This window comes from Solanum dulcamara, chromosome 3, assembly GCF_947179165.1.
Source record: "Solanum dulcamara chromosome 3, daSolDulc1.2, whole genome shotgun sequence".
Taxonomy (NCBI): Eukaryota; Viridiplantae; Streptophyta; class Magnoliopsida; order Solanales; family Solanaceae; genus Solanum; species Solanum dulcamara.
Window position 1 is genome coordinate 82,073,055 of NC_077239.1, and position 23,965 is coordinate 82,097,019.

Genomic DNA, 23,965 nt, shown 5'->3' on the forward strand with positions numbered 1-23,965 from the left:
CATTCAATTGTTATAATTATTATTTGATTAACGTAATGTTCTGAATATTTCACCTATATAGAGAGAGATATTCGAATCCTACAAGAAAATACTTATAACATACAAAATATTCTCCTTGTTTATTATTATGTGATTCTCAATGTTTAAAGTGTTTCAAAAGTTAAAACAATTGCATTAATTTGGGTAAAGTTTCTAGAAGCAAATCCTCAGTTTTGCACTTTTCATTTATAATACTCTATAGTGCATATTGCATTAATTTGGATAAACTTTATGTGCATGGGTACAGTGTAAAACTTTGTGGATTATATTTGGGATATAGTGCTTTTTCTCCTTTCTATTCTTTATTGATTGTATATTGGCATTGTACCAAGCTTTATTAGTTTATTTGGCAAGTTCTATGTTCATTTTCCAAAATTAATTCACAATTTTTAGTTAATAAATTTTGAATTATAATTTTTTTCTTAAATAATCTAAAGAATTTGAGTCAAAATTATTGAATTCTGCCGCAACATAATTATAATAATAGCTTTGCTCCTATCTTTTTAATAGAAAAAGAAAACATTTGTTCAAATTAACAATGTTTGTAACTTATGAATTTAAGAATTGTCATTAATTTATAATAAATATGATTAATCCGTCAATTAAGAAAGAATCAATAGGTTTTATATATATGACACTTTATTGGATCACCATCAAAAGTATAAATCAGAAAAATTAAAAATTGAAATTTTTGGATTTTATTTACTTGTGCTTTAGTCTATTTGATAAATTCTTTAAAACTTTTCAATTACAAACAGGAAAAAAAGAGAAACATTTTTAGAAACTTATTTTGAAGGGGGGAAACACAATACTAAGAAGATTTCAAAAAAAAAATGAAAAGAAGAAGATAAATATTATTTTAGGCCATAAAAAAGTATTACATCACTTTGTTTATGCCTAATTTTATATTATATATAGATTTTTTAAATATAATTAAACAAAATGGGTAAAAACTACTTTTAGAAACACACAACAAAGAAAGCATGGTCTAATTAAGACGAAGACGTGACCTTTCAACTTCTTAGAAACAATGATGCATGAATAAGAAAGAGAAAATTATTTAAAACAAGTTAATAGAAAAAGGTCCAAAAAAAGAGAAAAAATATAACACCTTCCTTAATCTATGAGGCATGTTGTATCAACTCTCCTAATCTAGCTTTAATATATATAGCGAGATTTGATGTAAATACTTTACACAGATAACTTTTTACCTCATTATAAATCAAAACAGAAAGTTTTTCTTATAGGTTCCAAAACAGATGAAACAATTAAAAAAATCACGTTATTTGAATATTATAATCACCTTTCAAAAATAGCACATCCATAAATCACCAAAAATAATTAATACAATTACATCTATCGAATTAGAAAAATTTTAAGAAAAAAACAATAGTAAAAAATAATTATCCTCAGGCAAATTACACATTAATGAATTACATAAAAAAATGTGATAAATAAATTGTATCAAAGTACCAATTTTCTAACTAAGCAAAATAAAAAAACAGCAACAAAACTAAGTTGTACAAGAAAAGAAATGCAAAAAAAACTTACCTGCATCAAAATGAATGACAAAGATCATTTGGTAAAATAGGAACTTGTTAGATATTGTACTACTTGGTGGAGTATATATAACTTCCACACTAAGAGGTTTTAAAGATGAAAGGTTTGATAATCATTAATATTATTAATTACTAATTAAAAGTAGTCATAAAGATGAAGATATGTGAGTTATGAAGATGATTTTTGAAAATAGATTATTTAAGAAAAATAAGAAAAAATATCAAAAAAAAGGAAAAAAAAGATAAATAGAATCTCTAGCCAAAAAAAGGTGTCACATCACTTGTTTAATATCTAGCTTTATTAGATTTTTTAAAGCACAAATATTGCTTCTCGCTTAGAATCTCTTACAAATGAGCTGCACTAACAGACTTAGATAAAGTAAAGATAATGTGAGTAACTACATATGAAAGCAACAAAGTTTGAACCAAAATAATAAATTATGCCGATTCATAATTATAACGGTATCAAGAATAGATAAACTAATTAAAACTACAATTGTAAGGCTCTTGGAATGGAATATTCATATCATGTATTCATTATTTTTGTTATTGTCGATGGTCTCCCGAAAACAGTCGTCCTATCTTGATATCTGCATATACTCTATCTTTCCCAGACCCACGATGTGAGATATTTCACTGGGTTGTTGTTGTTGTATTCATTATTTTGTCATATACTTTTATATGTCTGCAACCACGAAATAAATATTAAAAAAAATTATTTTATTAAAACTGCAAATATAAATAAGAAAAACCAGGAAAGTATAGTCAGCAAAACTATAAAATTTGTTATTTAGACATGACTCTATAGTGACAACAACAATGACAGTATCAGCTGACATTATGCTTACAATATGCACAATCACTTTTATTATTATAATAATAAAATAAATTGCCCTATAAAGTGTTCATTTGTTACATTATATTAATTGAGATTTAAAGAGGAAAAAAAGATTTATGATATGCATACCCATAACTGAGGGGTCAAAAAGACGAATTAATCCTTCTTTAAAATAAATTATTTATTTCTAAAAATGAATCAAAACTTTAAATCTTACAGAAGTATCCTTAAGAAATTATAAAGTAAATATTTTAGAAACTATCTTTAAATATTTAATGTTTCTTTTCTTTCTTTTACCATTATTTATATTCGAGTTCAATTATGGAATTGGAAGACATCTAGAAGATTTAGGTAAGATATTTCCATATTACATAATTTTAAAATAATTTGTGAAGTAGTTAATTTGTGTATTACAACTCAATTTTTAGTAATTTAATACTGTATCAACTTAAATAGATAGTGAAATCCTATCTACTCCATCCTGTTCATATTTTTTTCACAATATATTTTTTTCAGAACAATCAATTTCTCAGCAGTCGACATTGTCTCATTCAATGAATTTTTCATATTCATTTATTGTGTATTATTACATTTTGATATTTTATGAATCAAAATCTCGATGCATATATATATTATTAATGGTATAATAGGAGCAAGAATTTTCAGTAAAATTGTTTTGGATTAAAAAAGTCTAATAATGCTTCCCCAATTCGTTGACCATGAAAAATGAGTTCTAATTATTATATATTGCTGTAAGACTAAAACATAAAGCATAGCTCACGAATGAGCTTATCTGTTGCAATATACGACAGTTTGGTGCACTAAGCTCATGTTATACGTGAGATTTGGAGAAGGGTCAAATCTCAATAAATTTATTATGAGGTCTATTGTACGCAATCTTATTCTATATTTCTGTAAAAAAATATTTTTATGGCTCGAGCTCGTAACTTTATTTATCAATTACACCCAAACTTTCCTTCATCATATAGCAGTATAACATTTTTATTAAAAGATAGTGAAAGAAAGTAAAATAATTTTAAGTCTTAACATAAACTTAATTTTCAATAGTGAATATTTAACATCAAAGAGGATAGAAAATTGTTAGGAAATCTTATTGTGGGTAGGTTTCAGAGGTTAAAATCTACATTACTCATACTTTCAAAGATTTAAATGTTTATAAGTGTGTCGAATAATACCTTTTTAAAGATTCGAAAGGAGTATAACAATATCCTTGAAAAGTCCGAGAAATATTGATATAAATAGATATTTATGGTATTTTTAGATATCTGTTATTATGATCAATTAATTAGTTATTCTAACAAACATAATCTTTTCTGAACGTGCACTTAATTTTTCAGCTTTCAATAAAGATTGATAAATTTTAGTGCTTAAATAAATAAATAATATAATGGAAAGCTGAAAAAATTAAATTGATTTCAGGTTTCATTTTGGGCAAGCCTTTTGACTTTATATTATCTAGTCAAAATTTGAATTTTCCCCTGATCATTTTATTTTGAGTTTTACAAGGAATGTTTTAAAGTCTTCATTGTTTTTGTATTCTACCACAATAATGCAAATTCACAATTTTTTCTTTCCACAGTTACTAATAATCACTAGCATGTAACACTTAATTGAAATTAAACAATATGTAAGTTTTAGATATACAAAACAATTATGTTAGACAACATTTTCGTATATATCAACCTTATATAGCATGAATAAAAATTAATCAAAGTTTTAATATAAATATCATATATTGAACGTGAAATCAAAGAAAACAAGGTCAACTAAAAAAAATCAGTAATGACATATATTAATAAATTATCATGAGTTGACTTGTATCCTCACTTTGTTGATACCATGTGGGGAGGATTCCACATAAAGTTTAGTGCAATTTTAAAAGTATATCTTCCATTTTAAAAGTATATTCCATTTGGATCGTAGTGGTTTGAGTATGGTATCCCACTGGGAGTCTAATAAATAAGTTTTTTGAGAATATTTAGGATTAAGTGTATTGCTGAATGTCTGATTATTTATTTTTATTAGTAGTAAAATTATTCGCGTTTCGCGCGATTATAAAACTGCTCCTAACTACACAAATGAAAAATTCGAAGTAATCAATATATGCAACACATCATATGATTTTATATTTTTTTAGAAATTATAAAGTTCTTGAGGAATAGTCCTCTCTATTGCGGAAAAGAGGATTCAATTAACACCAACACTTTCTATATTACTAACTCCATAAGCAACTTAGATAAGATGAAGTTGTCACGTTATGTGTTAACAGAATTCTATAAAATCTTGTACAAAATCTTATAAAATGAAAAAAGAAAACAATCCCGGTGAAAATTGATGATCGATTGAATAATTGAGATTCAAACAATATATCAATAATAATCATATAAGTCTAAAAAAGTTCGTACACACAAGCAAAGTTTCCAACTCAAACATGATCAAAATATTATCATTCATTAATTGGTGTAGAACTGCAAAATTTATACAACCAAATCAACTTCCTGCTAACTTTTTATTGCGGGGTAAGAGGGAAGACCAATATATAAATAGAACCTATATTGCTCGAACTCTTTGCTAGATTCTCCAAAAGTGATGCATTTTTAGAGGATCCAACACATGTGTAGAAGCATCTTTAGAGATGCCCAAACAACATAGAATAGAACATTATACAATATAGTTGTTCAATATATAATACTTCTTCATAATTACAATAACTAAGTGATGAAAAATAATGGATAACTATGACATGAAATAAGGAAAGAAGAAGCAATGGAGGAATAAATAGAATCATGACTATTTACTGGGGTTATGGTGAGAACAATTGTTTATTTCTTCACAGCAATATGTCTTAGGAATTTTGGGTAGTAATGGTGAGAACAATTGTTTATTTCTTTTGCTTCCAGACTTTGTAACAGTTGGATTCTCAAATGTTGCTTCTTCAAGAGGTAGTTTCTTTTCAAATATCAGCTTAAAGAAATAAAAATATTATAGGAAAGGAGAAAAAAGATAAGTGCACTTCTTGCATACAGAAAATCCACATCACATTCGTTATTATAATAATACCAATATAGCACAAAGTTATATAATCAAAGCAATATAGAAAGATCCTATTTAATTTTTCGTGATAATTTTTTGATAACTATACTTCTAATAATATCAAATGACAAAAATTGTCAGAGAAAAATAATATGTTAGAATTGAAAGATAATTCAAAAAGACAAATAAATGTCCCCGTTTGGAGAGTTACATATCTAGTGGATTATCAACTAACTCTATATAGTAACTTTTTTTCCCTCTATATCGCATTGAACTACGTTGTTGTGCCAAATTTCCTGAATTAACAGAAAAAGCTTGTTCTTTTTTAAATTTTTTTTAAAAAGACACCTTCAAGAGCAAAACATATAAAACTTACAAAATCACTGTTTCAATCAATAGTTTTTTACATTGCAAAAATCTACTCCAACAAATGCTGCTAAGTGTGGAGGGAAAAAACATAAGGCCCAATATTAGAAGAAAAAGGCAAGAAAATCAGAGGAAAAGTGCCAAAAGATTAACCTTAGGAAAGAAACGGAAGGAAATCTCTGTTGCAATTGATAGTTCCCAAAGCTGCAACCAGTGAATATCACCAAGTGGGGAGAAAGCCTATGAGATGAGAGTAAATGTGTCTTTTGGGGTTTTCTAACTGAAAGCCGTGATTATTAATTGATTAGTCGTGACTTTTGGGAGCAATAACTTAAATTTGATTGGAAAAATTAGGTTGTAAAAAATGGGGGGAAAAAATGAAAGATAAATAGCTTGTAGGCCTTAGAAGCTGTCAATCAGCAGGATATGATCCTCTTTTATGTATATATATATAAGATACTATATTAAATAATAGTAAATTGTTAGGACAACAAACTGCTAGCTCCTTATTGTGAGCTCAGTACATTGACAATGAGAAAGTACTTGCCGATAAAGTAAATGATAATTATGGATACTGAGATTGTGAACCATATATACATGATCAGCATGAGGTTTTGAGTCTACGTATCCAACTATAGTTTAAGACCATCACTGAATTTCTCTATGCCTATACAGAATATGATGCAAGGCATGTAGATGTTAGTTTTATTAGCAAAATATTTATAACACATACAAGAAATATGATTTGTATATCTCCAAAGTTAATTAATATCTGGCATACATTGTTAGTTGAAATTCAAAGGGAAGAAAAATACCTGTGTCACTTGAGTCGTATGAAGGGGAGACATGCACATGCGATTCTTAGAGGTGGTGCTGGAGCCTTTGAGTTGGAATTACCATCTATAAATAAGTATGACTAAATCACCTTCATTTTCAATTTCTATTGCAATAAATGCCTAAATCAAAACACAACTTTCAATTGAAAGGTGAAAGTGGTTCCCTCTCACCTCAGTTTCACTTGACTTATATCCACAACTCTACGTTCTTGACTACATTTGTTAAAATAATCAATCAAATCTTTCATCTTTTGAGACCTTAGATATTAATTTGCATCAAGTCTATTGGAAGAGAAGATATTTGTGTTCAAGATTCTCCGAGGCGTTCGCCATTGAGGACAAACAGGAAGCCATCCTACAGAGAATTCACAATAGTTGTGTCCTTGAACGGCATTAGGGATAAATCTATATGTTGAAAAAGCTTGATCTTGATTTTTGAGGGCTTGTTTTGCCTTGGATGATGAAGAAATGAACACTGTTGTTAATTGTCCTAGATTTATACGCGTAATTGGACCATAAGTTTTTGCAAGATTGGCTAGTGATTTATGAGGTTGTGCACCTAAAAAGTGAAGGTTACCAATAATTGGCCATGGTAATGGCCCTGGTGGATGTTTTTTGCTGCCCCTGCTGGATAATTTAACTAGACTATAGAGAAAAATCAAAGAAAATATGTGTTAAAATATTGGTCAAAGTTTATTTGGTGTGATTTTTGAAAACAAAATGTGCAAGTATATTAAGACGTAGGGGTATAAATGATTTTTAAACATTTGACCCCGAATCCAAGATTAAAGATGAGTTATTTGAGAGTAGTGGATATTAAATCTGCCAATGAATTGGGTACCCCACGACCGATTATAAATAGCTCAGAAACGATAAGAAATTGGCCCAAAATGGCATAGTGTGACTCGAGGAGGCTGGTGGCACGCCTCGGGAGGGTAACCTAGACGTGACTGACATTCGAAGACCATTGCTAGTCCCCAAACGAACCACTTGGTCCAATCACACATCTAACTCTCAGTGGAAGGTTTAATATAACTCAAAAGGCAAACAACTCAAGTGGGCACTCAAAGCATCATAAATAATGAAATAGTATGCTGAAAAATTCTCAAGCATGAAGTAACTCAATGTCGTATACTCAATAATGAAATTAAGTTTTAAAAACAAACTCCGAAAGAAATCCATCTAACTCAACTCTGACTCTGTCCATGAAGCATCTAACCCAATACTAGAAAGGTGCCAAGACAAGTCCATGGCTACCTCAACTGACTATCAAAAGAAGAATGAATGAAAGAAATATAAATGAAGTCCTCCAGACGCAAGGAGGCCTCACCAAAAGCTGGACTGGGTTTAGTCTTCAACGATGCACCTATTGAGGACCTCTGTCACCTGTATCTGCATCATAAAATGATGTAGGTCAAATGGTGTCAGTACATGGAATGTACGAGTATGTAAAATAGCTGAAAGGAGACTTACTCAAGATACTCAACTTCTAGGGCTCAACTCTGAACATAACTCAACTCAATAAAACATGAAATATGTGTAAAAGAATGCTTTATATAACATAGTTAAGAGAATCCAACTCAACATATAAAAATATAACATTTTACTCTTGGAGAGTTTCTCTAACTGACAACCATCACTTATGAGCTAGTGATGATACAACGCTTAAAACTGTCGTTGCCACAACCGTCTAATACCTTGACAGGGCAAAGGACGTTCAACCTCATGGATCTAATATAAAAATCCTCTTTGGGACAAGAGAGGCTTGGCCTCTATCCTACGCTAGCTACGTAGTTTATGAGCTCAGCCCATATCGGCGCTCAATACTACTCCCAAAATACTCTTATTATGCTCATGTACATCAAGTCAGTAGAATATTCAAAATACTCATTTAGTCTCATTGGACTCTCATCAAAGTCAACTCGCCTCAATCATCAAGTTCTTTTTTTTAAACATTGTTTTCAAACTCATTCATACCTCCCCAAAACTCCATCTCAAACAATCATTTATACTCAAAATACTTATGTTCAAAATAACAAAATTTAAGAATTTCACAAACTCAACTCATTCTCAAATATATGTTTTAAAGGAACATATATACTTATATATATATTCAACTCTTTCAAAAATCAAAATGGTAGTTAAGGGACTCCTCAAAAATCGACTCTTTCTCATTCAAAAACCTTCACAAATCATATTTTAAAAACTCTATCACTGCATAATACAACAAAAATAAAATCTCAATTTAGGTTTATGTGAATGAAGACATGAATGTATACCACAAATACTCAACTCAAGGGCATCATCAATACCTATGAATTTATATACAAAAATTCAATAGAAATTATAGGTAACTCAAGAACTCAACTCATGGAACCTCAAAACTTAATCAACTCAACCCAATAAAGATGTAGGGCACGAGGATGAACTTAATCCAACATTATGAGTAGCCTTATGTACCTGGAATGAAGATTATCTCACAGAAAATCAAGGATCTAGCTTGTAGATCTTGAATCTAAGCTTTTCTTCTACTTTATAGTCTCTTCTCTAAAAGCTCCTAAGGTGAATGAGAGGAAAACCTCTTTGGGAGAAGATAAGGGGCGGATTTTTATCCCAAAATGTAGTGGGTTAGGTTGGGAAAGGTGGAGAAAAAACCAAAAAGCCCCTCACAAAAATTGAAAATAGGCAGATATTTGAACTAGGGTGGAACAAGTCTGCGTCGCGGAGTTGTTCCCCCATAGTTTATTTTTTTCTGAAATTTTAAGTTGAACCAAAATTGGCCAAGTCCGCAACGCAGACTAATCATGTACCCTTCTGGTTAACTGGACATAACCTTTTAGTCCAAACTCCAAAAAGTATAATCTTAGTGGCGTTGGAAAGAAGACTCAAAGACCTTTAATTTGATAGGTCATGGGCCACCCAATTCATTATATTTTAGGAGATATGGTCGTTTGAAGTTGATCCTTATATGGATTCATATGAAAACTTAGCCGATAGAAATTCTTTGTACTTGACTTAGTGTTAGAGATCCTTTATGACCCTAAACCAATCTAATGAACTTTAAATACTTAGGAATTGAGTCTAACTCATATATGCAATTAGAATTCATCGAGTTCGAGCCAATACGCATATGAAGAATGATTTGAATTTTAATGAAAATTTTTGGAGTGTTACAGTTGGGTTGGGGGATGGAGAGAGGGAGCTAGGTCGGATGAGGTCATGAGCCTGGTGGACAGGCTCATTTGAACTCCGATCTCGGCTCATTGGTGCACCAGCCTATCCAACCTGATTATATCAATTTTGTAAAATAAAACTAGTTGTAAATGGGCCAAAAAATTTAATTCAATATTTTAAAATCATAAGTCAAATAGGCCAAAAAAGTAAATTAGCAATAGTATAAAACTAGTTGTAAATGGTAGCAACTTTAAACGGAAATGACTGTGCTAGTTTGTCCTATTTATGCAACAATAAAAAAAAATCTTGGTTGTTGAATGCTATTTCACATTTTACTACCTTTATTTTTAATTCATTAGTATGATTCTTTTTTAATGAAAATAATGTCATTTAATTTCATATTTTATCTTTTGATATTTATAATTGCAACAAACCATAAATTTCATATTATATTGATATGAGTTGGAATTGTTATCAATTCATAATTAATATTTTTTATCATTTTAAGTTAAAATTAATTTAAATTAAATAACCATTAAAAGTTTGTTTACTTCTTCATCGGAAAGAAAATTCTTTTCTTCCTTCATTCCCCTACTCTTCTAAAAGAAAAGAAAAGAAAAGAAAAACATCAATGCTGAAATAGACGAAGAAAATATAGCGCAAAAATTGGGGAAAATATAGAGGAAGAAAAAGGGGGGAATCAACATTGAATAAATAATTATGGCATTTTTATGGCGTTTCATTGGACTATCTATTTTTGTTTTTCTTCTATATGTATCATCAATAGCACATTCTGCTCCTACAAATGCACATAGCTCTTGCAGCAATGAAATCAATATGGTAAATATTTTCAACCCTTTTCGTATATAGAGAAAATAAAATGTGGGGTTTGCTTTTTGGGTGGAAATTGCGTGGAAAAATGTTGTCTTTCATGGGTTTTATAGATTTTTTTTGTTTTGATGTTGTCATTTCTTGATTATGTGGAAAATTATGATGGGGTTATGGACTTTTTGTTGTTGTTTTCTTTTGAGGGGTTTCAATAGTTAAGAATCTTTTTTAGCGGTGCGAGGTGGTAGATATGTGTGGAATTAGTGGAGCTTACCCAGACACCACTGTTATCATAAAAAGGTGATCTTTTTTGGGTAAATGTTAATAAGATGATTTGAAATGGGTGAGGAGACTTTGTTTTTGGGTTCATGAATGTGGTGGAATTTGATTATGAAATGGAGTTATTTGATATATAATGTTTTGATTCTGTGCTGTGGTGGCAGAGTTACTTGGTGGAATAGTTGAGGTGCGGGCAAGTTAGCTCGGACACCACCTCCATAAAAAAAGTTTAATTTGAGGTTCTGGTGTGTTTATGTGTTATAAGATACCATACAAGGTTTCATTCAACATTTATTATACTCTCTTCGTTCACTTTTACTTATCCACTCCGGACTTTACACGGCCCTTTTAAGAAATAATGATTGATATGCGTATTTTACCACAACACCATGGTGGCAGAGTTACTCGGTGGAATAGTCGAGGTGTGGACAACTTAACTTGGACACCACCTCCATAAAAAAAGTTAAATTTGAGTTTCTGGTGTGTGTTTTATAAGTTTTCCATACAAGGATTCACTCAACATTTATTATACTCCCTCCATTCACTTTTACTTGTCCACTCTGGACTTTGCATGCCCCTTTAAGAAATGATGATTGATATGAGTATTTTACTACATTATCCATGTTTATTGATGTTTAATCTTAGGTTTTTGGAAATGATGGAGTATAAGTAATTAATGTTTAAGGGTAAAACATGAAAAAGAATATTCAGAAATAGGATGTATCAAAACTGCAACTTGATCATATCTGTAAGAGATGGCATTTAACAACATGGAGAAGATTGGTTCGGTCCATTTCTTAATTGGACTTGGAGTATTCTCTATTTTAGTTCTGTCCTGCACAAATAGAAACTTATCGGTGCTAATCATTCTTTTCCTTCCATTTGTTAAAGATGCTGGTGAAGTTGTGGGTTAATGGTGGTGAGGAAGATTCAATAGTTGGCTTGAGTGCGGCATTTGGGTCTGTATTACCCACTGATACTAAACGTGCCTCCAGGTTGCCTGCTGTTTATACACAACCTTTGAATGGCTGTTCCGCTTCCTCCACTAAGGTATTTACTCCACATTCCTTACACACCCTTACTTTTAGGTGGATATCCGAAACGAAACATTGTCCAAGTTCCTGCGTGATTAAATAATAGTCATAGTTCTATCGCGACCCAATTTTGGTTCTTTTGATCTTTCTTGATGATCTTGCATCACTCATTTGTTAACTTGCGAATATTTGAAAACAATAGAATTCATACTTCTTTATGAGCCAAGTCCTACTCTAAGAGTAAAGAATTGATGCAAATCTCAACAAGATTGAAAAGATTCAAGGAGCTGAATTGTGAATCAACCTCATTTATATCAAGGAGAAGTGAAGAAACATTTTTGAAAATTTTAATATAGAATGTTAGGTGACAACATCTACATGTTAAGCTATTGACCATCTCTTTGTTCCCTATCAGGAAGTAAAATTAATTCAAACTTCTATAAACTCTGCATAGAACAACTTATTTTCAGCATATAAGAAACTTAAGAGTAAGTTTCACTCATGAAAATGGAAAGATACTTCTTCCTGGTGGGTCGCAGTGGAGGGCAGGAGAAAAGAGTAGAAATGACGATAGGTCGAGGATGATGTAGCACTATGTACAGGGCGGGGCAGGAATGATTTCTTGATAGCTCAAAAGTAGCCACAATCTTTCCTTCTTCTTTTTGATTACTTTGATGAACTAAACACATACTAGATAAATACCTTACTGAACAACCTTTTGTTCTTTCGTGGGTCTTGTCAACACCCTCACCCCTCTCTGTCCAGCAACTCATCTTCCTATAAGTTCTTACTATAATTGTTTATAATTTTTTCAAGTGATAATCATTGTTTTTGTCATCTTCCAAAATTTAGATCTTTTTCTTCTTTTTTATTTCGTTTACAAAAGACTACATGGCTTCATTTTCAACTTTCAAGATTTATTTAAACTATTTGTGTGATCAGCTATACTTTTAAGTTCTTGCAAAAAATAAACATATATTAGCCCAAATGCATAAAATATCAATTATATTAGCAATTTGTGAGTCTAAGTAATTCTGTTAGTTTTTTCTTTCTTCGAGCTTGTGTTATTTTAGAGATACAAATACAATTGGTATTTTAGAGGAAAGATATCCTTTTCATGGTACTATTCAGAAGTGGAACAAGATAGTAGTGTGGAGGAATTCCGAATTGTAAAATGATCCGAAAGGGTTACCACTAGGATCTACCAGAAGTTAACTATTACTAACTGATTTTACTTTGAATACCAAAGAAGTCTAAATTTGCTATATCTGTTTGGCTGTTGTAAAAATAGGCTCGAGAATGTCCTACAAAGAGAAAATAATAGTGTTGTTGTTTGTTATACATTAATAATGCAGAAATATCATTTGTTCTAGTTATCAGGCTCTATTGCACTAGCTCGTCGCGGTGAATGTGACTTTATAATCAAGGCCACGGTTGCCCAAGAAGGAGGTGCAAGAGGTGTTGTGCTAATAAATGATGAAGGAGGTTGTAACCCTGACTCACATTGTCATCGTAGGTCTCAAGGTCTGTTTTATATGTTTCCCTTCATCTCTTTCTGATATGCTGCTGCTTTTTCTTGCATTTATTTAGGTCCTCTGGAGATTGCTTGTCCTAATAATTCTACCATATCAAATGTAACCATTCCTGTTGTTTCAATTTCAAAAGAGGGGGCAGATATTATTGATAAATACATCACTTCAGGAAAGAAAGGTAAAGCCCTGACCTCATATTTATTGCTTAAATGTTTTGTCAAAGGTTGGCTTTCTTTTGGATTCTAATTTTGGTTGTCAAGATGTTGATTAGCTTGTGTTGTAATCTGCTTTTCTTATATTACATGCATTATAATTCATATTAATGAGTGCTTTTGAAGTATGAAATATATTTATTATATATCATTGATATGTAATCCCACTTCTTGCTGGTTAACTTTTGGTGCAAACAAGAGGTCCCTGTTGCATATATTATTGGGTGTTTTCTGTAGGAACTGTATGACATTTGTGTGTTTGTAGAAAGCTTTTAGATAATTCTTCATCGATTTATGGTTGTATCTCGATGATGTGCCTTCACTGCAAAAGGCATGTCACAGGTTAATACTTTGAAAAAACAGTTAAGCAATGAGTTTGGGATGAAGGTTTTGTGTGACACAAAGAAGATAGAAGATCGGAGATTGATTTTCCAGCCATCCCGTCTCAAATCAGGGACCTTGCTCTTGGCTACGATTCTGATCATTCTTCTCAGCTATGCAGTGACCTTCTTTCTTTGCCTTGGTACGGCAAGGGTTCTTCAAATCAAAATATTATCCGTATTCCTTCTGTCATCTCCACTTTCAAATGGACAAAGTTGGTAATGGTCAAGGCCTGCAAGCCATTTGGGGTCTTGCAAATGAATTTGAACACGAATTGTTAGATATGATACTAAGAATGGAACAAAGGAGACAACTTCTTCTACAACAAAAGGAAGCTGTAGGAGGGCAGTCCAAAACTAAAAAACAAAAAAAAGTTGTCAGAATTAAAGAAATTGGTGTCCGACTTAAATCATGACAAGGGTGGTGGCAGGTATCATAAATCCCATTCCAGATGAAAGTAAAATCCTAAGATGGAATGACATGGGGTTGAATCAAGGGAAGAAGAGGGAAACCATCAAGTCTTTCTTAAAAAATTGGAGGGCAGACATAGTTTGTTTACAGAAACAAAAACTGAAGACTGGTCTCAGCAATTAGTAGGTCTCTTGGGGGGAATAGATGGGTAGTTAGGCAGATTTGCTAGCAAATGGTACCAGTAGGGGCATTATTATTTTATGGGACTGAAGATTTTGGAAGAATGTAAATATTCAACAGGGAATCTACTCTGTTTCTGTTAATTCTTGAAAGCCTTTGAAAACAATTTAGATGGTGTTTCTTTGGGATCTATGGGCAGCCCAAAGGATGGGTTTGGCTGTGATGCCATATCTAAAAAATAGACCTTAGACCAACTCAACGTCAAAAACTATCTCATGATGTGAGGATTTTCCAAAATCATGCAAGGAGGCTACAACACATACACTTAAATAGTGTAGGATTCTAACACTTTTCTGAGCATGTCCATGACTGGATCTAGAGAATGTAGTTGCATAACATGGGTGGCCTAACATTTGTCTAACATTAGGAATAAGTCTGGCTCTGGCACCATGTAAGAAGATGGACCTTGGGTGTAAATTGACCCAAAAACTAGCTCGAGAGGTGAGAACTATCCAAGGTTGTAAAAAAAGATCATAACTCATATATTTAAGTGATGCGAGATTCTAATACCCATCCCTCCGGTGCAATCGAGGTTGAGCATCTGGAATGTAGAGTAACATAACATGGATGGCCTAACATCAGGGTCGAGTCTTACTCTAGCACTATGTTACAAAGGACCATGGGCCTAATTCCAGAATTCAAAAGCTAGTTTAAGATATATGAATTATCCAAATCTGTACAAAGACACTACAACTTAAAAGCTAGTTTAACTTTTATCCTTGATGATTTTTGTTAGAGGATCCACATTGTTTGAAGGATGGGTTATTTGTGTCCTTACATAGTCTTGTACAATTCTCATCTTATGAGCTAGTTTGGGGTTGAGTTAGGCTCACTGTTCATTTCTTTAACATGGTGTTGTTGGAGCCAAATCCATTTGAATTCTTGGTTTACCCAATATTGTGTGTCATGTTTTGTTGTCTACTCTTCAGTTGGCAGACCTATGTTTGTGGGGGAGTGTCAGAGTCCCACATTGGTTGATCCTCAATCGTTCGTCTAATACCTACCTCATGAGCTAATTTGGGAGTTGAATTAGGTTCAAGGTTCATTTATTTAACAATTGTCATAGTAGTGGAGTCCAAGCTGCTTTATTCACCTACAGGTTGCTATATCTAGTATTTTCTCTGACAACTGCTGTTTTCTTTAGTGGTGTGTGGAGCTCAGCTCAGTTGTAAGCCATGGAGCTACTGAGATATATTTTTATCTCATTAGCGTAGAGTTTCTCTCTACAAAATGTCAGTGGTAGCTGATGAGAATGTGAACTTAAACGTTGTGTTGGCTAACATCAAATGGCTTTTTATTTGCAAACTTTGTCATAGTGACTCTGTAATTGGTGCATATCTTTTGTTCTGATCTTCTTATTTCTTGTTGGTTTTTCTTATTGCACTTGGAATACTTTTGATATATGGGTATCTTTTTCTTAATCCAGTGGAGCTGCTGTTATATTCGCCAGATCGCCCTATTGTGGACTACTCGGTGTCTTTCATATGGTTGATGGCTGTTGGAACAATTATTTGTGCAGCTCTTTGGAAAAAGTTTACTCAATCTAAGGAAAGTGACGACTATGAACTATCACAAGAGTCCCCCACCCACCCACCCCCCCACAAAAAAAAAAGTTGTCTGATATATTCTCAAATTAAACATGCTCAGCTTCTTATATTCTTTTAAATTCAGTTAGTAGCATTCTCAACTTTGATTTTGTTTGTGGCTATTTGTATTAGCTTTTCAGCACTGCATCTTGATTATGCTGTAGTAAATTTATTTTACTCTGGCTGTTGGATTTTGGATAACACAATTGGTAATAGTTATTGGTCTTTCAAAACTTAGCTGCCTGCGTCAAAAGAGCTGCCCCAGAAGTTGACATACATCTGAATTGACCAAGGTTGCTATGTTCTGTTGTAATTCTTTTGCTACGCTGCGCTTTGCTTTTCCAAATAATTCATCCTCGATACATACTTCCTTGAGTACTTTAGTTCTTGACCAGTGCACTGCTTACACTTTTCCCTTCACTACCACTAATAGGGTCTCACCTACAAAACATCTCCCGTGTAAAAAAGAGGTATGGTGAAGCTAAACTGGATCCATTAAGTCAAGAATTTAAAAGGAATGGAATAGAATGGGCTCTCTTAGGATACTTGGCCAGATTGATGGAAAAACCTTCCACATTGAGGAGATGGCTTGTTCTAGAGGTTCTTTTTCTCCTTAACGGCAAAGATAATGGTGTGTGAGAGACATATTTATCCAGAGAAGGAATCGGAGAGGTCTTTCCCTGTTTCGAGGATCTCAAAAATTGTCGACAACCATTGTGGTAACAAGACTCAAATAATGGAGGCCTGTTTGGTTGGTGGAGCTACAATATATTGATTGAGTGGAAATGGTGGTGTTACAAAAACTAATATCCTCAAGCGTGTCGCAAGGTGTGTGATTGTGCTAACCGCTATATTGAATATAGGGAGAGGACGAGAAGGAATGGAAAAGCTTGATCAATCCCTCAAGCTTAGTTGGAAATTATAGTAATTACAAGTACTTACAATTTGGTAAGTGTATAATTCAAAATCAAATTAAATCAGATATAATCTAATTAAATGTAATCAAATCCCTAATCAAGCTAATAAAATTAAATAAACCCTAATCAATATAAATCTTGTCATATCTTAACACACTAATTTTGCGGAACTCCTCGATTGTGTTTAAATACAATTACATTGTATTGAAATGAAATATCCCTTAATAGAGCGGGGAGTGGAACTGAAGATTCATATATGACCTTAGTTGATCTGATTTATATATAGTTGAACGAGTGATTTATTTATATCTCTGATTTATATTTGTATGTTATGAGCGTACTGTGAACATGTCTTTCTTGGTTTTCCTACTTCTAGTTCTTGTGTCAAAGCTGGATAACACCTAATGATGCCTTGCTTGATGATTAATAGCTGGAATGTCTTAAATAGTGATATGGTTTCCTTACAGGATGATGATATGACCGTCAAGGAGGATGACAGTGAAATTCTGCACATTACTGCATGGGCTGCTATTGGATTTGTCATCTCAGCATCCACATTTCTGGTGCTACTTTACTTTTTCATGTCCACGTGGTTTGTCTGGCTGCTGATATTGCTTTTCTGTATTGGTGGAATTGAGGTATTCAAGTTCGTTCTTTCTCCTTCTTGACTTTCATCTAAGCCAATACAATTTGGTCTGATAAAACCATCTCATTTCATGGCACTGCTTATTTTTGCATCATTTTTGAATTAGTTTATAGTTTGGGGCCATGCATCTAGTATCTAACATATGAGCAAGATAATGATATCATGCATCTGCTCATATCGTACGCAAAGAAAATGGAATATAATGTCTAAAGATTTTTAGAAAAAATGTGTTTGTCAGTGCCTAATAATATATATTGTGATGTATTTTTGAAATATTATGTTATTGAACTATAATTTTCCTCCTTGCAATATTTTCCGTGCCATGCTTATAGTAGTTTTTCCTGCTAACCTAGAACTACTCAGGAAAATGATACAACTTTGTGCTTCGGTAGTACCTGTTTCATAGCTGGTCTAATCTAGCATTCAAGTTTACAAATATTTTTCCATGCTCTCTCTCCCTACCTTAGACCCCTGATAAAAATATTAAAAGAAACATCTGGGACAGGGAGTGCTAGCTCATGTATGATGGATACAATCACATACCTTAATGATTAACTAAGTAGATGATCGAAACAACTTTTTGTTCATAACTAAGGAACTCCTAAGTCTTCACTAGTAATCATTGCTTCCCGGACTTCAAACATAGAGCTTGGAGATAGAAATAGACTTGAAATATTTAAAGGTTTTCCTCTCCTTAGAAAGGTTTTATAATGTTTTCCAACCAAAAAGTCCAAATTGATCATTAAAGGGTTATCGTCCAGTGTTCAGCTCTCTCACATTTTGGCATAACACACTGGGACAACATCCTTTGTGAGCCCACCCACTTGCCATGGAGATGTACTTGGTTCTCATATTACTGAAAAAAGAGGCATTCACATAAGTGGATTACCTTTTTAATTCACTTGTGCCAGATTACAAGGTTAAAATAGTTAAAATTAAATGGCCATCAGTTTAATGGTTCAAATCAATCATTTGACTCTTGAATTGTGCTACAAATGTTAAATGTTCCTTGATATGCGAAATTCATGCATTTCTGTGAAACTGTGAATTATCCTATATAAGACTCCTAATCACCTGGCCAATTTTCCTTTTGGGCATGTGAAGTGAATTAGTAGCTTTGGAGTCGTAGTTAATTGGAAACACGTCAGCTGTGCCTAGTATATTGTTACTTTCATATTATCTTTTTGGTGACCCTCTAATAATATTGTACTTGCACTCATCAAGTTCATGAATGGTAGGGCATCATTATGGGTGATTGTCATGGAGCTATGCTTTCTTAACCGCAAAGTCAAGGGAATGCACCAGCTGATGAGGCGTATTTAGGCTTAATATACTGGCTGCATCAAAGACCTTATGTTATCTATGATTCTCACTTGAGATTGTAGGAACAGTATATTTAGCCAACTTTTTGAGTGATAAATGCATTTTCCATGATAATTGTGCCTTCCATAATCGTCTGAAAGGTTAACCTTTCCATCTGCTTATAGATGTAATTGTAATTAATATTTGGACTTACAAATCCATATGCTTTAGTTAGCTTCCATTTTCTGTTAGTTGACATGCGCAAGTATTTATGGTGCTTGGGAGGTTGCGTTACCTAAATTCTGACTACTCATTCAGCTTTCACATTATTTGCATACTTTCTATTTTTATGCTTGATTTGTACAACATATGCACTTTCTACAATTTGGAGCAAAACTAATTGTGGTTTGCATTTGGTCGACATTTTTTCTGCTAGTTGAATTTTTATTGTTTAATTTTTTGTTTCTTTCTCAGGGACTGCATAACTGTATAGTGTCGCTCATACTAAGGTATGATGTATTGACCCATGATGTCTATGTCATATTATGTACCGAATTTCTGATCAGATCTTTAACTATGCTTAGTACAATCTTTTAAGCAGCAAATGTAGATGTTGTGGAAAGAAATCATTGAATTTGCCGCTTCTTGGGGAGGTCACTATCCTGTCTCTAATTGTCCTAACACTTTGTGTGGGATTCGCCATCTTCTGGGCGGTAAACAGGAAAGAATCATACTCTTGGGTTGGCCAAGACATTCTTGTAAGCTAATTTATAATTTCCTCCTTAACTGAAAAACTGTTTGTGTGATAGACCTTTATTTGCAGTTGTATATTTAGTTGTGTTATTTGTTGAATTATCTTCTTAAATCTGCTATGTGATTTCTAGGATAATAGAGTTTTATGCATACTTATCACCAAGTCGCACTCTTCTAGATACTTGCACCAGCTGAAAACTGTTTAAAGTAAATGAAAACTTTATTTTCGCCAGGGGATTGCTTTGATGATCACTGTTCTGCAGTTGGCTCAATTGCCTAATATAAAGGTGTGTTGATAGCTTTTAAAATTCACCAGTGAACATAATTGATTTCTTGTTTTGCTTTACATATGTCTACTAATATACCTTTCATTTACGTCATTTTCTTTCTCTTTTAGGTTGCTACAGTGCTTCTCTGCTGCGCGTTTGTCTATGACATCTTCTGGGTTTTCCTATCTCCTACTATATTCCATGACAGTGTTATGATTTCAGTTAAGTGTTCTCTTTAGTTACAATTTCAGTCTGTACTGCTGATGCAGCTTTTTGTCTGGATTGAAAGCCTCTTTGCGGGGTTGTCTTCATTGGTATATTAGTTAGTGGTCAAATCATATCATGACTTAGATGTCTAAATAAAGATTTGTATAAGAAAATGAAGAAAGTTAAACTAATTTAAAATTTTATTATTTTTAGTTTTGAGGAATAGTACTTTTTAGAAGCCAGAGGTTGGCAATGGAAGGTATCAGCATAACGAATATGTTTGGCTTTGCATTAATTAGCCATGTTTTATTTATTATGCTCACACTTAATTATGTGGATTTCACACCTATATACAGGTGTATCTTGTATTTTATTTGTATCAACTTGGTAAGAATGCTATTATCTCTTCCAAGTTTTTCTTCCTCTTAATATTTTCAATATGGAGCCTTTTTGGTCTTCGATCTCTAGAAAACTTAAAATTGCTTCCGCTTACAGGCAGGTGGTGTTATACAGCCTGTCGGGATAAAGTTTCAGTCTTTTTCTAGTTTCATTTTTCAGGCAGATAGGAAGGAGAACTTCCCTCTACTTGGTTTTTATTCTTTCGAAATATGCCACTAATGTTGGGCATTAAATTTTTCTTTTACACTGATGTCATTGCTTTCTTGCAACATGGTCAGTGAAGATCCATATAGCAGACCCAAGAACTTGCTTTAGGACTAAGGCATAGAGTCTATTGTTGTTGATGGCCATGGCGTTCTGCAACTTGTGTTATTCTATCATCTTCTCTGGTTGGTCCAAGAGATTATGCAAAATCCATCTCTGTTCCTGCCAGAATACAATAAGCTACTCCCATTACTTATGCCTGCATATTAAAAGTACAAGAGTTTAAAATGTTAATTACAAGCTAAACATCAGCAAGTAGTCTTTCATATAATGTTATATTGTTTGCTTATTCATTCATCATTGCTTAACATTTATTATATGCACACATTCAAAGTAGTAGTAGCTAAATAACCTTATTGAACTCTTTTGGATATTTAACTTGTCGATGTGGATTGTGGAAAATTCACAGAATGAAGCAAAATTACTTAATTGTTTTGCACAGGAACTAGGTAATGATTTTAATGAAGCTGCTCCGGATTGTTTAAAACATAAAGATGTACCTGTGTGATTTAAATGTGCTCACATGCATCGTTTATTTTTTGATAGTTTCAATGTTTTTTTCCTTTTGAGATATGTTAATATGTGGTTAATCCAAGATGCTTTCCTTAGTAAGCTGGGTTAAACTCGCTTCTAGCCACGCACTTCATACCAGAAGATAATTTAGTTCTTCAGTATCTGTCATTAATTTTTCATGTGGTTGGATCTGGTCTCTCTTGTAGGTTGCGAAAGGTAAGAAAGCTGGCGGAGAATCAATCCCGATGCTTCTGAGAGTTCCTAAATTAACAGATCCTTATAAAGGATTTGATATGCTTGGCTTTGGGGATATTCTCTTCCCTGGTTTGCTAATTTGCTTTACATACAGGTATTTTTGCTCTTCCATCATCCTGCAAAGATGATTGTTGCTCTCTTTCAGAAATGTAAAGATTAGCACATCACCTCGATTAAATGATAAGAAACTTCCTTTTTGCATACTACTTCTCTACCTTTGTTGTTAAAGATATGCTTATTTTAGGCATCTATAAGGAGAGTGAGTATATATGAATTTAGTCATGAATGTTTTGATATATGAAGCTCTGGGTTTTGATGGAAATTCTTATTCGTTATGCAAACATCTCTAAATATTACAGTTTACAAGTGTTACAAATCATTCCGATGACAATGTTTAAAAAATGGGAAAACAAAAATTGGATAAATGTTTATGGGATTCAGCAGAGGATGTTTTCAAATCTACTTAGCTGCTCAGTTTGTTTAAATTCACTCGTTCTTTCTACAAAATGATGGCGATTTAGTTTTGACTTCTGAATTATACCATTTGGACCTCTTGTTGATCTCCTTCTCAATCTTTTTTGCAGATTTGATGAAGCTAAAAAGAAGGGGGTACTAAATGGATACTTCCTTTGGCTGATGATTGGTTACGGGACTGGTGGGTACCTCACTTTTGTTTCTTCCTTCTTATTTTTTATTTTATATATTGTTCCTTTTGTTTTTTCTCGCTCTTTCTGCTTTTATATGCTCCTACCATGAATTGTTACTTTCTCAAAAAAAAGATGCTCCTACCATGTTATGTCATATCTAGACTCCACTTGTGGGACTATACTAGGTATGTTGTTGTTGTACAGTGTTATTTCATATCCGTTTTGTCTTAATACGTTGCTGCTGCTCTTAGTTGCTTGAGACCATAAAAAGGGGTAAAATTCAGCAATAGCTTCATTTCATAATTGAAAAATAGCTTGTAACAAGTTGAACTCTTCTAGGATATTCGTCATGAAGTTTCACTTGTGGAATTTGAAACTCCAAGACAATGTTTATTTTTCAAATACAAAACGGAAAATGGCTCGTTGTCTCTATTTCTACCATAAAACCTTACTAAAAGATTAGACCCTCACGTCCATCCACAATTTGGCTGCAAAACATTAAACAAAATGACTTTTCATTTGTATACAAATGACAATTTTTTTGACTTAAAAGCACATACTTCGATAAAAATGAATCCTCATATAACCGAAACTCAGAAACAGAAGTCTCTCTTTATTGAGTTCAGCCACCATGATGCAGATCATTTTGAGATTCTCGCTCCAATGTACAATTCCTCTAACTAGTTTAATACAACTTCTGCTTATGATTCTGCACATATCTATGGAAATTGTTTTCTGCTTTGCGTGTGTTAGTTCTAATTTTTACGCGTGAATCATACATGATGAGCTATCATTCTTTCTCTGTTTCCTTCTTTCTGCTTTACTTTTTGATTCTTGTACTTTATCCCTCCCTTTTTCTTTTTCTTTTTTCTAATACTGCATTTCGTTCATTCCTTGCCTTAATCAACCTAAAATCCATGCAGGTCTTTGCATTACTTACTTGGGCTTGTATTTAATGAATGGACATGGTCAACCTGCTCTCTTGTATCTCGTGCCATGCACACTAGGTATGCCAAAATTAACGACCACTTAGTTGAAATTGCTGTTTAGTTTTTCATCGTTTCTAAAACCTTTATCGTCTAGGAACTTGTGTGGTACTGGGGGCAGTGAGACGCGAATTAAAAGACCTTTGGAACAATAGTGATGAATCAAAACAAATGGCTGAAGCTCGTCTAGGAAGCGCTTGATAAAGCTTTCGAAGAATATAAAGTTGACAAAGCAAAAGCCATTGGTATGTTGCATGCTGCAAAAGTTGTTAATAGAGTTTGAGATTTTCCAAAGGAATACTTCACTATCCTTCTCTTTATGTATATTCAATCATTCAATTGATTATTATGTAACATCACAATAATCACGGAACAAGGAGAATGTTGTAACTCATTGAATTACTTTCAATGGTAAATAATTCCCATTTTGTTTTACCA

At 32.8% G+C, this 23,965-nt stretch overlaps 1 protein-coding gene across 1 annotated transcript; it reads left to right on the forward strand.

Moving 5' to 3' along the window:
- The first annotated feature begins 10,437 nt into the window (after nt 1-10,437).
- On the forward strand, nt 10,438-23,965 carry LOC129883379 (signal peptide peptidase-like 5). The gene is made up of 14 exons (XM_055958036.1): nt 10,438-10,706; nt 11,865-12,023; nt 13,381-13,492; nt 13,598-13,717; nt 16,210-16,329; nt 17,752-17,924; nt 19,709-19,743; nt 19,836-19,992; nt 20,221-20,274; nt 20,385-20,477; nt 21,846-21,988; nt 22,479-22,549; nt 23,465-23,548; nt 23,625-23,965. The coding sequence occupies exons 1-14, from the start codon at nt 10,587-10,589 to the stop codon at nt 23,726-23,728; spliced, it is 1,545 nt and encodes a 514-aa protein (XP_055814011.1). The 5' UTR covers nt 10,438-10,586; the 3' UTR covers nt 23,729-23,965.

What these genes read in the sequence shown, in the direction of transcription:
- LOC129883379 (XM_055958036.1), top strand. Translation starts at nt 10,587, where the DNA reads ATGGCATTTTTATGGCGTTTCATTGGACTATCTATTTTTGTTTTTCTT. An exon ending in TCTGTATTGGTGGAATTGAG is followed by an intron (nt 17,925 to 19,708) that starts GTATTCAAGTTC and finishes TTTCTTTCTCAG; the next exon opens with GGACTGCATAACTGTATAGT. An exon ending in ATGACAGTGTTATGATTTCA is followed by an intron (nt 20,478 to 21,845) that starts GTTAAGTGTTCT and finishes TCTCTCTTGTAG; the next exon opens with GTTGCGAAAGGTAAGAAAGC.